This window comes from Protopterus annectens, chromosome 13.part0 (genome assembly GCF_019279795.1).
Source record: "Protopterus annectens isolate FY-2018-M chromosome 13.part0, PAN1.0, whole genome shotgun sequence".
NCBI classification, from domain to species: Eukaryota; Metazoa; Chordata; order Ceratodontiformes; family Protopteridae; genus Protopterus; species Protopterus annectens.
Genome location: NC_056747.1, coordinates 647,974,776 through 647,988,008, shown reverse-complemented (window position 1 = coordinate 647,988,008; position 13,233 = coordinate 647,974,776). Strand labels below are relative to the sequence as shown.

The window sequence follows — 13,233 nt, the reverse complement described above, 5'->3', positions numbered from 1 at the left end:
GTTCAATAATGCAGAAGCCCTAGTTAGCAAACTACAGCTTAACAAAAGTAAATCTATATTCATTGCCTGCATTTATATCCCCCCAAGCAACAATGCAAATACCCTAGAAAACTTCCTCCAATGGCTTTCCAACACATATCCCCATGAAACTATGATGTTAGGAAACGTTAATATTGGCTGGAACAATTGTTACACTGAATCTCCCACCACCCATATAAACCTTCACAGCTATACCCAACTTGTATCCTCACCCACCGGAATAAACAAGTCCATCTACAAAGGCAGTATCCTGGACTGGATTCTTATCAATCACCCAGACCTGTATAACACAGGTACCCTTCCAGATGATATAAGTGACCACCTACTCACATCATTAAGCATAAAGTAGATAACCACCACCAAGTTCTTTATAAATCTATCAGAAACAACAAGAACTTTAACTCCACTGACTTTCAGAACGAACTCAGAGAATACAATTGGGCCATACTTAAAGAATCCACTATATTATGCTGTAGACTGTTTTAATTCTAAATTCCTCTCCATTTTAGATTCCCATGCTCCTATCCACACCCTTAGAGCCAAAACCAAGACCGCCCCCTGGCTCTCTAAAGTAACCAAAACCAAAATTATAGCAAGAACTAAAGCATGGTACAATTGGCACACCTCCAAAGACCTACCTGACCATATTAAATTCTACAACTAAGGAATAATACCAAGAAAGCCACATTGTTAGACAAAAAAACTTCTATCAACACCTTCAGCAAAAACACCAGAACAAACCTTAAATATTTTGGGCAGGCATAAACAAACTGCTCCACCCTGGTCAAACCTCCACCCCCACCCCCACCTCCTCAACTTGCGAACTTAAAACTCCAGAGGAAACTGCTAACAGCATTAACAAGTTTTTTACCAAAACCATCCAATCACTAGCTAGCCAACTACCCCCCACCAGCTCCTTTCAAAACTCCTCCACAACCACTACCCCACTCTTTTTCGCCTTCCAACTTGTATCTACAGTGACCATCTGATCTCTAATTAACAAACTAAAGCCCACTACCCTGACAGCTGATCTCCTCCCACCAGAATATTTACAAAAAGGGGCAGATGCCATTGCATACCCTGTCTCAATCATAATAAACTGCACCTTGACTGAAGCCACTATCCCCTCTCTCTGGAAGGTTTCCCATGTCATTCCCCTTCATAAAGGAGGGAATTCTTTAGATCTCTCAAACTTCTGACCAATAGCCATACTATCACCACTGGCCAAAATTATGAAAAAGTGTGTCCACAACCAATTAATGCACTATCTCACCCAAAATGAACTACTGGCTAACTCTCAGCATGGTTTTAGGCCACAACCCAGCACCACATCAGCCCTCCTATCCTTCTCTAACTCTATCAACATCAACTGAAACAATAACAAACTTATCTCTGCTCTCTTCCTAGATCTCTCTAAGGCATTTGATATGGTCAATCACCAACTACTTCTCTGCACCCTGAAGGAACTGTCACTGAATAGTAGCTCCATTAAATGGTTCCAATCTTACCTGTCTGATAGCCAACAAGCAGTTTTATGGCAGAATGCCCTATCCACACGTCTACCATTTACTCTAGGAGTCCCACAAGGCTCCATACTAAGACCACTACTCTTCTCAGTCTTTATCAATGACCTACCAACCATCACTCCCAAGGCCACCTGCATCCAATACGTGGATGACGCTACTTTGATATGTACTGTCTCCTCCTCAACTGAGCTTATGACCCTAACCCAGAATACTTTCAATGATGTAGAAAAATGGTTTGCAAACCGTCAGCTTCTATTAAACCCCAACAAAACTAAACTGCTCATCTTTTCCCCCACCTGCAAATCCTCCTCACCATTCTTTACTATAAGTTCCACCAGTGGCACAATCATATCCTCAGATATTCACACAAAACTCCTGGGCATCACAGTCGATAATGCCCTAAAATATGATATCCATGTCAATCAAGCCATCACATCTGTCAAAAAACTGGGCTCCCTATACAGGATCAAACCCTTTTTCCCTCCTTTTGCAAGAACCACTATCGCTCGGTCCCACCTACTATCTACCCTCCTCTATGCCTCTCCCCTCTTGACTAACCTGAACCAAGCCACCCTTACCAAATGTGCTAGTTGTTACAACCATATTGCTAGATTTGCTACAGATGCTACCTCTAGGACCCACCATTGTATCAACCTAACTCAACTAGGATGGCTAGAGTGGTCCAGTCTTCTCCAATACAACCAACTTATAATAACCCACAAAATACTATATCAACCCGAAAGAACACCAACACTTAAATAAGATCATCAAACCATACAGCAACCTGAGGACACTCCGCTGTGCTGACAACCTGCTGGTACAAACAACTAAGAGCATAAATGTGACTGGGGACTCACTATTCGCCAACTCAGTAGGCAAAACCTGGAATATGCTACCTGCCAAATTTACTCACCAATCCTCCTTAACCCAATTCAAAAAAAGCCTCAGACTACACTTCCAACAGCATTGGCAGTGTCCCTATTTAAACCCCGACTCATCACCACCTGCTGTTCCTACAAACTCTCCTTAAACATTTCAATCTTATGTGTACGAATTCTTGAAGGGATTTAGCCCATAACTCTGTGTATTATTGTCTGAAATTGAAGCCGCATGATTTTTATGTCTACTATGTTTTATCCATGTTTGTCACCCTGCTGAAAACTACATATTATACTTATCTCTTAATGTTTAGATTGTTCCTAATGTATTTATACTCTGCTTTCTGGAGCTTTTCTCCCCAGGCCTCTGCTGAAAATGGACATATATCCAGTCGGACTTTTCCAGTAAACAAATGTAAAATGAAATAAATAAATAAAATAAAAATACATTGTACTTTTTTTAAAACAAGGTAAGTCTCTCCCTACTGGCATTTGAGAGATGATTACTTGTGTGCATAATTTCTAGGACTGTTCAACTGCGATCAAGCCTCTCAAAGGCCAAGAGACTGTACACTTGGTACTAGTCTGTGTATCAAGTTCCACATATAGAAAATTAACTTATCTTAAGTTAATGAGTAATATGATAAAGCATTATAACAAATAATTTCCTAATTTATAGGTTCATAGTATTTAAAAGGCAGAGTCAGTCCACGGGCAATAATCACCTTGCCAATACTCACCCTCATTGGTCACCTGCTGTTTCCAGAAGGGCAAAGCAAGTCAGGTCCAGGGATGACTTTACAGGCATCCATTTAATTGTCAAAGTTTTTCTTAAAGGAAGTGAGAATATCATTCTGCTTTATATGAAATGTAAGTTAATTTCATTGATGGGAGAAGCCTTGTGCAATAAATATGTCCCTTGATAATGTCTTAATTATTTGTTGATGGAAATGTATCTGTTTAGTTTGAGTGTTTGTAGAGCTATTTGTTTTGTGGAGATTAGAAGCTCAAGGAGGCTTGGGTCCTTAATAATAGGGAATGCAAGAACTAAATCACTGCGCAGGATTCTTGATGAGACAGAGTGTAGAGATATCATTTCAAGCTTATCTTAATACTTTTCACAGAGTAACAGCTTCATTGAGTTTACTTGGCAGACTCAATCTACTGACCATAATCACTTTGACAGTGCTAACCTACTTATGGCAGCTCCTGCCTCCAGGAGGGTAAAACAAGTCAGGCCCAGGATAAATATATGGGAGACCATTCAAGCTGTCAAGGTTTGCCTTAAAGTAAGTGAGGATAAAATGTTTTATTTGTAACAGATTATTCAACAGATGGGAGAAGCATTAACTAAGAAATCTGACCCTCAAGCATGACTTATTTATTTATTTCCTGATGAAATTCGAGTCTTTAGTTGGAGTGTTTGTGGAGCCATTGTTTTGTGGTGGTGTAGGAGATCAAGGAGGATTGGGCCTTAACAACACAAAATGGTAGATATCAATCACTTCACATCAGTCTATAAGCGAGGGAGACAGTATGCAGGGATAGAGTTTCAATCCTGTCTTGGTAGCAGAGTGTCTTTACTTACACTCTAGATCAAGTAATGTGGCATTTAGTGATATCTCCTCATCTATTGTCTTTCTACATGAACAAACAGCATGGTGTTCACAGCATGCTGTTCTGATGCCTTGAAACTTGTTTTGATAGGCACTAATTCTAGGTGGTATTTTGTGTTACTTAGTGACTGAAAGAAAGAACAAATGGTGAACACAAACAATTGGAAAATTCCTCTATCTTTTTCATACTTCACCTTTACAGGTGGTTTCAAAAGTTGGCTAGGTTAGTGGCACATAGCAGCTGTAGTAACAGTCTGTTGAAAGTAAGTATAAGTTTAACCAGGTTAAGTGCAAGATGCACTCCAGGAGGATTAATTTCAGGGTTATGTAAGGGAAGCCAAAATAGATTAGACAATACTTCCTTTGTCCAAAACAGTTTTGTGGAGTATATCATCAGAAAGTTTGAACAACACATTATGTACTTGGCTGAACATCAAAGGAGTCGCATACAAAAAGTGGTGTCTACTCCTCGTACTTCAAAAAATGCAGCTTCTCCTTGGCTAATTATAGTGTCTTTTGAGTCTATTTGCCGACCACATTGCAGCAGTGGCCTACCATTGTTTAGCCTCACTCTGGAGAGGGCAGTGTAACACATTGTACCACAACAGGGTATCACATCAGGGATTTAGCCAGAAATTTTAAAGTTGTACACCAGCTTCTATGGTGTTGACCTCCAAGATTTTTCTTTATTTAATTCCCAGGAGTTTTGGATTTGTATACATCATGTGTGTTCTGCTGCCTCTATCTAGCTTAACTGTTCATTTACCTTAATACAAAACACACACAAAATATGGAACATATGTACTAAAATGATAATATTTGAAAGCTTTAGTTGCATAGTTAGTCACAAAGCATGGACACTTTACCTTGAGATACGTATCTTCTTTTGCTGGTTTACAATTTAATTTGTGTGTTTGAAGCTGGGACATTTGGTATACTTGTCCTGGGTGAAGTATTTCCACATTAAAATTGACAGACATCATGGCTTTCACTGAGTATTCCTTACTTACATCCATGCTTCACTGACAGGCATCATGGCTTTCATGGAGTATACCTTACTTACATCCATGCTTCGCTGACAGACATCATGGCTTTTACTGAGTATTCCTTACTTACATCCATGCTTTGCTGACAGACATCATGGCTTTCACGGAGTATTCCTTACTTACATCCACGCTTCACATCAGCATACTGGTGTTAGACTTTAGTTCATTTACTTTTAGTGTATTTATCATATTTATGATATTAATAATTGTAGTTCCTACTTGAAAAATCAACATTAATCTTTTATAACACATTGCTTTTTTTTTCTGTCAGGTTGGAAAGGATTTTAATAAACCATCTGTAATGGAACAACTAACACAAATTGCTAAGTATAATGACAGTGATCACGTTTTTCGTGTGGACAATTATGAAGGCTTAAACAGTCTGCTGTCAAAACTAGGAAAAAACATAGTGGGTATAGAAGGTATGCATTGTATGATTTTTTATTGTCAATCTAGAACTAGGTGATTTTTACAGATGTTTTAACTTAGTTGTTGAATTTAAATTGTATCTAGACTTATGCCTCTTTAACAGATAAGAACAGGCAAGCAGACATATATATATATATATAATTGAGGTGTGCACACATGTGTACACACACACACACACACACACACACACACACACACACACACACACACACACACACACACACACACACACACACCAGTTCTTACCTATGTACAGATAATATATTCAGTTTCTACAGCATAAGCTGTACAGAATTAGTATATTATTAGTTAAATCATCAACAGATTAAACAAAAAAAAGGTGAAACGTTGACAATGAAGATATATTTTAATAAACTTCTCTCTTTCTGTTTCATTATATCATGTATAAACTGTGAGGACTGTACTACAGGGTTTATCTTTTAAGTAGAGAGATTCAGCTTCCCTGTTGCAACCATTTCCAAAAATCCTCTTCCTCAGTTCAGCATCACATCCTGTGTTGGTAGAATTAAAACTCAAACATCCACTTCTATATACCATTGTCTTCCCTAATCATTTAATTAGTACTGCCAAATTAGTACTGCCATTGTAACTGCAAATCTGTAACATAGTAATTATCTGCTGTCTTGCGTTTATAATTTAAAACTTATCTCATTCCCACAATCCACATCAGACTTATCTTTTTTTCATAGAATCATAGAAAATACAAGGCAGCTGGGCCATGTGGCCATTTATGGCCTGCCAATACCTACCCATAGACCTTATATTTTTTTTCAAGGACAGATAGGCCAGTCATGCTGAGGGTGATTTTATGAATACCATCTAGTTCTCCAGTTCCTTTTTAAAGGAATACAGTGTGTCACATTACTTGATCTAGAGTGTAAGTTTGTTTAAGAGAAGGAATATTTGTTGAATAACAAATCTGTCTCTCCACAATGGCTTGTTTATTTGCTGAAAAAGATTCAGATCTCTGATCTCAGTGTTTCCTGGACTGTTTGATTTGTGTCAGTATAACAGATCTTGGACTGTAGGATCCCTGATGACCCAGAAGGTAAGGCATGGATCACCCCTTAAGAGTCTATAGGACACTGAATACAGGGACAAAGTCTTCAGGCATTCTTTGCAGCTTGATGATGGTCCTGATCAGCATATAGATGAATAAGGACTTATTTGGCTCTAGAGGAGATACACTTTGTGATTTATTGTGCCAGAAGGAAGGATCTTCTAACCATTGTTGCAGTGTAAGGGTTAAATGAGAGATAATTATCTATTCATGTTTCAGAGTCTCTCACAACAGGAGGAGTGGGGTGTTTTCTATATATAATCTGGGTGAAGGGTTTGTTTATCAAATGCAACAATATTGTACATTAGTTTTAACCCATTTTCTGAGCATCAGCTATTAACATGAGTAAGTTCACATCAATGTGGTTTGAGTATGGCATTCAGTTTGCAATCTGCAAACTTGGTGAACCAGAGAGCTTCATTTTTGATATGCCGAATGACTATTGGCTACCTTCATGGTCTCTGAGGATGTGCCTGCCACCCTCATCATGTGGCTTCTATCTCTCAGACAATTTGCTATCCACCTAACTACATAAGGATTAGTTTTTAGCATATTTAGGTTGTTAAATATGTTAACATGACTTATGGTATTAAATGCCTTGATGAGGTTAAAATACATTGTATGGTCATCTGACTACTGTCCATGTCTTGTGCTAGCCTGTAGAAAAAAAGGCAATGGCATGAAGGCTGTAAGAAGAAAGGGAGGAGCATCTTAGTGCCAGTAGTCCAAAAATCTGTATGACTCCTTGATCTTTCTAATTTCCCCTTCCCACCATGGCAATCTCTTTAATCTATCTTTTAGTATAGACCTTCATCTTCCCCAGTGGCATTAGGTTTTCTCAGAAAGATGGATTTTGAGAATATTTTTACCAGAAACCAGATAACAATGGGAGTCCTTTTCTGTTTTTTTTTCTCTTTTGTGGATCACTCGTCATATCATACTGTAATCCAAACATTCTTTCTCCACTTTCTGGAGCTAATGTTATTTTAGAAAGTCATAGTGCTTGTTCCCTCATGTCTGAGAAGCATAGGTTTTTTTATTCAAGAATCTTCTGGTGCCAAAGAAACAAGGAACTTGAGAACAGTCATAGACCTTCCCTTGTTACCTCTGTTACCATCCTCAGTTTCATGATAACATTAGATTTAAAATGTGATTGTCATCTCATTCTAAACTGTGTTATTGTTTGACATTTTATTTGTCTGTTTTATCCTTTGGGCAATCCTTTGCACCAACAGTATTTAAAAAAAAATGTCTGACCCAGTAATTGCTTACTGCAGACTGCAAGGCATTTACATATTTGCATTTCCTGACAATGGTCTTATTTGCAGACTTTTTCACCAAATGATAGGCTCTTGACATGCATCAAGGAACAACTTTTAAATTTGGGATATCAGGTAAATTTTTTGAAATAATTCTTCTTTCCTTCCCAATAATTAGTCTGTCTGGGAAGCCTTTGAATGAATCCCTAGGAAGGGATCCTTCCTTGGGACAGAGTAATACTGAACAAAGAAAACTTCATGATCTTTTTCAAGCCAGACAATGTCTTCTGACTAGGAATATTTCAGGATTCTGGGTTTCATGCTGTCATTATCATAACCCCCTCGGCCAGAATTTACATCAGAAAATTTCAGTGGCACTTCCAGTCAGCTGGCCTCTACATCAGCAACCTTTATCCTTTCTAATTCTAGTGTTTGGATTTTTATGAAGGGAGTAACAGTGGTGAGAGGACAAAATATCTTTCAGTCCACATCCCCCCTATTTTCCACCTTGTCAGTCTGTCACAATCAATGCTATAGACTTTGTTTGGAGGACTATATCAAAAGGGTTGGAAGTACAGGTCTGTGGAACAAAAGGGACAGACAGAAAGCATGTATACTTTATGGGGGTGTTGGCAGCTTTCAGTGCTCTTTAGGCCTTAAATCTTTTTCTGGTACCCAGGACTTCTGCATGATAGCACATTTTTATCACTTTTGCAGAATTGTCATGATTGCCTGAGAAATAGCATCTCAGCTCATTTGACTCTTCAGGCTTCATACATTCAGTCAGAGCAAGAGATTATAGCAGACAAGCTGATCAGGACCAGGACATACCCTCACCAATGGGAACTAGTACCTGAGGTCTTCCAGAATTGCATCCAAGTGTGGCAAACACCTCAAATAGTTTTATTTGCCCCCTTTCAAAACAGACAGTTAAAGAAATTCTGTTATAGGATACCATGCAACAGGCCTGGGGTGATGTTTTCTCATTTATGTGGATGGGAATGCTCTTTTATGCCTTTCTACTGTGTACTTTCTCCAATGGTTCTTCTAAAATTCCAGAAGGACTCTCTAAATATTGTGGTGGTGACTCCCTTTTGGCCCAGACATCTGAGGTTTTCTCTTAGTTTGCTATGGACTGAGAACATTTACCACAGAATCCCATATTCTGGATCTGCTCATAGATAATTTTTTTGGTACACGCCAACATGTATATACTTAAGTTGACAGCCTGGACTATGAGTTTTAAAATCTTTTAGGCACCTTTCTTTCAAAGATATGCAGCAGGTACTAAAGGCAATATATGTGCTAATGGAAAATCAGATATAGCTGAGTGAAGATTTTCTAGTTGGTGCCATACAAAGAACCAGAACCTTTAAGGCCCAGTTGCCTCTGGTTCTGGATTATTTGTGTGTTCTTATCTTCTGATCAATCTTACTGTTCTATTAAGTTTTCTCTTTTGGCTATTTCTGCTTATTTGCACTCAACTTCCCCAACTTGTTGTCAACTCAATCAGTTTTTTTTTAAAACTTAAATCTTACATTGTGCAGCTAGGTACTATTGTTCTGTGCATTTCAACATACTATATATATCTATATCTATATATATATATATATATATATATATATATATATATATATATAAAATAACTTTTTGTTGGGCAAGGATTATTTTTATTTTCATTTTATATTTGAGAAATAATAGATGACATAATATTTTTTAAGTTCTAACTTGTAACGTTTAAGGCATGCTTTTTTCCACAAGTGAGTGCATTGATGATGCAAACTGTCATGTGATTATAGGGAGAGGTTTGATGTTTGTGCTTTTGTAACAGATTCTGATGAAACATTTTTATACGAAAGTGCTCAATCTTATCAATTTTGCTGTGTTTTATTATAGGTTCATGGGTTCATAAGTTCATACTAGGCTATCTGCCCTAGGGCATTTATAAGCCTAGCCAGAGTGTGTTTGGCTTTCGCCACCCATTTTAAATGAATTTTGCTATGCCCTTTTTCGAGATTAGTATACTGTGCCTCTGTCTAACAGTGACACAGAAGTGATACCCGGGGTAAACCTACTATCTCCCATCCACTCATCAAGATTCCTCTTGAAGAGAGTCAATGAGGGACTCTGCCTAACCTGGACTGGGATTTTATTCCAGAGTGAAGGGAGCCTCTGGGTTATGAATCTGTCCCTCCAGCATGTCCTATTTATTTCAGTGCTGAGGTTCAAGTCTCTCGAGCGCGTAGCTCGATGGGATTTGGATTTTCTGAGGTGCAGCATGTCCATTAATTCCGGGTTGGGCATGGCTTTATACATCAGGCACAGATCACCTCTGAGCAGGCGGTATGCCACTGAGTAGAGCTGGAGTTTCTTTAACCGGGCAGCATATGGCATCTGTTTGAGCCCTTTGATCCTCTTGGTGAGGTACTTTTGGGGTCTTTCCAGTTGCTGCAGGTGTCTGGTAAGGTACATCCCCAAAAAGGGCATTGTACTCGATTATGGGCCTGATGAGGGATGAGTAAAGAGGCACGATGACCTCCCCTGATTCTGGAAACTCTTCTTGGCCTGCATTTTTCATTCCTGGACCATCTTGCTGGTGGTAGAATTTTGCTAGATTTGGCCTTTGTTATTTTGGCTATCCAGTTTTTTGAAAAGTGCTTTACTTTTCTGTCTGCCTAGAAAACAGATGGCTCCTCCTCGGGATCTTACTATTATGTCTAAAAATTACACATATTCATTTTTAACTAGCTAATCTGGCTATTTTTGTACTTTTTAATTGGAAAACATTTAAACTGACACTTGTTCCTTTTGAAGCAGTTCATCAGATTATTTGAGGTCCTTATTTGGAAAACTGTGTTTGTAGCCACGGTGTTGCAGTGGTAGCATTGTCGCCTCACAGCAAGAGGTTCTTCCGTTCGATTCTCAGCTGGAGTGCCTTCTGTGTGGAGTCTGCATGTCCTCCCCATGGTCGAGTGGCATTCGAAAGATGTGTGAATGGGAGTGCCTTCGTTGAAGGTTGGGCGTTGGGCTGGCACCTCGGCACCATAAAAATTGACTGCCAATCATTAGCGGACCGTAGTTCTGCTGTGGCGACCCCTAACTGGGAAAAGCCAAAAGAAAAATATTTGGAAAACTGTGTTTCTCCTTTGTATGACTTCTGCAAGAAAACTGTCTTAATTTACAAGCACCTACGGTGAGTAAACCCTACCATATTTTTTTTCTACAGGCACTTGGTTTCTTGAGAACAAATCCTTCTTTTATGTCTAAATGGTTTCATAATTACCTTTCTCCAACATATAATTCATTCTGTATTCTTTTGAGAACCAAATAACATGGAAAAATACTTCTTACTCAGGATGTCCACAGGTAGGTCCCGTACTACTTGGAAATAATAAAGTCGTTCAGGAAGGCCAATCAGCTATTGTTTCTTGAGAAGATAAAATAAGGGACAACCAGTGTCAAATCAGATAATTCATAATTGTCTCATACTATTTCTTCTGCTATTATCTCCTTAACAAGTCACTTCTAGGCAGGGTTAGGATCTACTTTGCCAGTTCCTTGGCTTCTTCTGTAGCATTTTGGAAATGGGAGGACTGTAACATTTTTCTAAAGGCAGCAACATGGTCCTCTCTTCATACTTTTACAAAGCATGACACAGATTCAGAGATGCATACAAATTCTGAGATCGGAAATAGCCTCCAGTAAGTTTTTACACAGTGACTCCGTGATGAACAGAGACCTCACTGCAATCCTAAGATTTCCAGCCATATTAGCTAAACATTATAAGTTAGAGGCTGCTGTCACAGCCTGTATCTGTAATGGGACACATTGTCACCCTCCACATTGGTAGAAGGATCTGACTGCGCCTAATATGCCGTCATCTCCACAAGCAGAATATAGCCAAACACTATCATATGGGCTGAGGCACTGTACAATACCTGGTAGATATGTATGATCCTTACATGGAAGTCTGTAGGATATGTGGAATACTGATCACTATGGACACTAAAGTATGTGTTATTTTAACAGTCCTTACTACAGAGACCTTTCAGTGACTATCAAGACATATGGCAGGTGTATCACAGGTATCAGCCTTGTGAATAGGAGCGTATCCAGTTTATGAGGACCACAGAGGAAAGAAACCACAATATATTGGAATTCTACAGAATAGCTCAGTCCTTGGGGTTCTAGGAGCCATTGATTGCACCCACATTGCTGTAACAGCCAAGACTGGTCCATGTGGACAACATTACATCAACTTTGAAAGGTCTCCATTATAACTGCTAATATTGTACAGCAAACAGAATGCTATATACAGGGTGTCTGTGTGCCATTCATACAGTTCCCACAATTCCCATGTCTGACTCATGTCTGACCTATACTAGGGATTTGTTTGGGGTGACTTCCCACAGTAGAATTTTATTGGTGATGCTGATATGTCCTGGAGCCATAGTGTATAACACCAATATAAAATCTACAGAGCATGGCTGAGCTGCATGACAACAGCACACTGTCACAGACTCACAACATTATCAGGCATGTATTTTGACTGATGATGACTCACATTCTCTGCTTAGATTCCTCTGGTAGCATGCTGCAGTATGGTCCAGAGAACTGCAGCAAGATATTTGTGGATTGTGCAGTTCTGCACAATATGGTGGTATACAGACACCTGAACCAGGTATTTGCCATTGGAGGGCCAGACAGACTGGAGCCAGCAGTACAGGGGGTGCCATTTGAGGAGCTGTCAGAGAAACTGGCTGCAGCTGGGAAAACCATGTGAGGATGGGTACAGTACACTGTGGTACTAACAAAGAGGCAACATCTGATTCACAGCTGTGGGCCAGATTAGACATAATAAAGATGAAAACTGACGCATGCAGCACTGCACACCCAAAAATTGCTGTACAGCGCATTGACTGACCACACTGTGCATCAGAGATCATGTACTCATATAACACAGAAGAACCGAGGGGAGCTGAGTAGACTACATAGTAAGGAAGTGGTGCTTCCTGAGAGGGGCAGCTGTCTGGTTCATATAACTCAGAAGAATTTGGGTAGCTGAGTACACTATGCAGTGAGGAGGCGGTGCTTTCAGAGAAGGGCATTTGCCCAGCAGTACTAGGTACTTGCTCAGAATGGGTTCCAGGAGACACAGCTTTGCTGTTGTGGTTGCCCTGTGTGTATGTATGTGTAACAGGTGTTGTGGGACCTCAGGAGGGATAAATGCAAACAGTGAATGTCCCCAGCCATGGATGTGGAATGGCAGTGGCACCAACACCTGCCAGCAAGGATACAGTTTAGTCCTGAGGCTAGGGCTACCTAATCATGCCATGTGCCTGATCACCATGTTGGCCAT

At 39.5% G+C, this 13,233-nt stretch overlaps 1 protein-coding gene across 1 annotated transcript in view; it reads left to right on the top strand.

Moving 5' to 3' along the window:
- The window catches only part of ITGAE (integrin subunit alpha E), a 1,198,231-nt gene that overhangs the window by 588,831 nt on the left and 596,167 nt on the right, over positions 1 to 13,233 (top strand). The window contains exon 20 of the mRNA XM_044054873.1: positions 5,377 to 5,527. Coding sequence (XP_043910808.1) covers positions 5,377 to 5,527 — 151 coding nt within the window. The remainder of the gene's footprint in view (positions 1 to 5,376; positions 5,528 to 13,233) is intronic.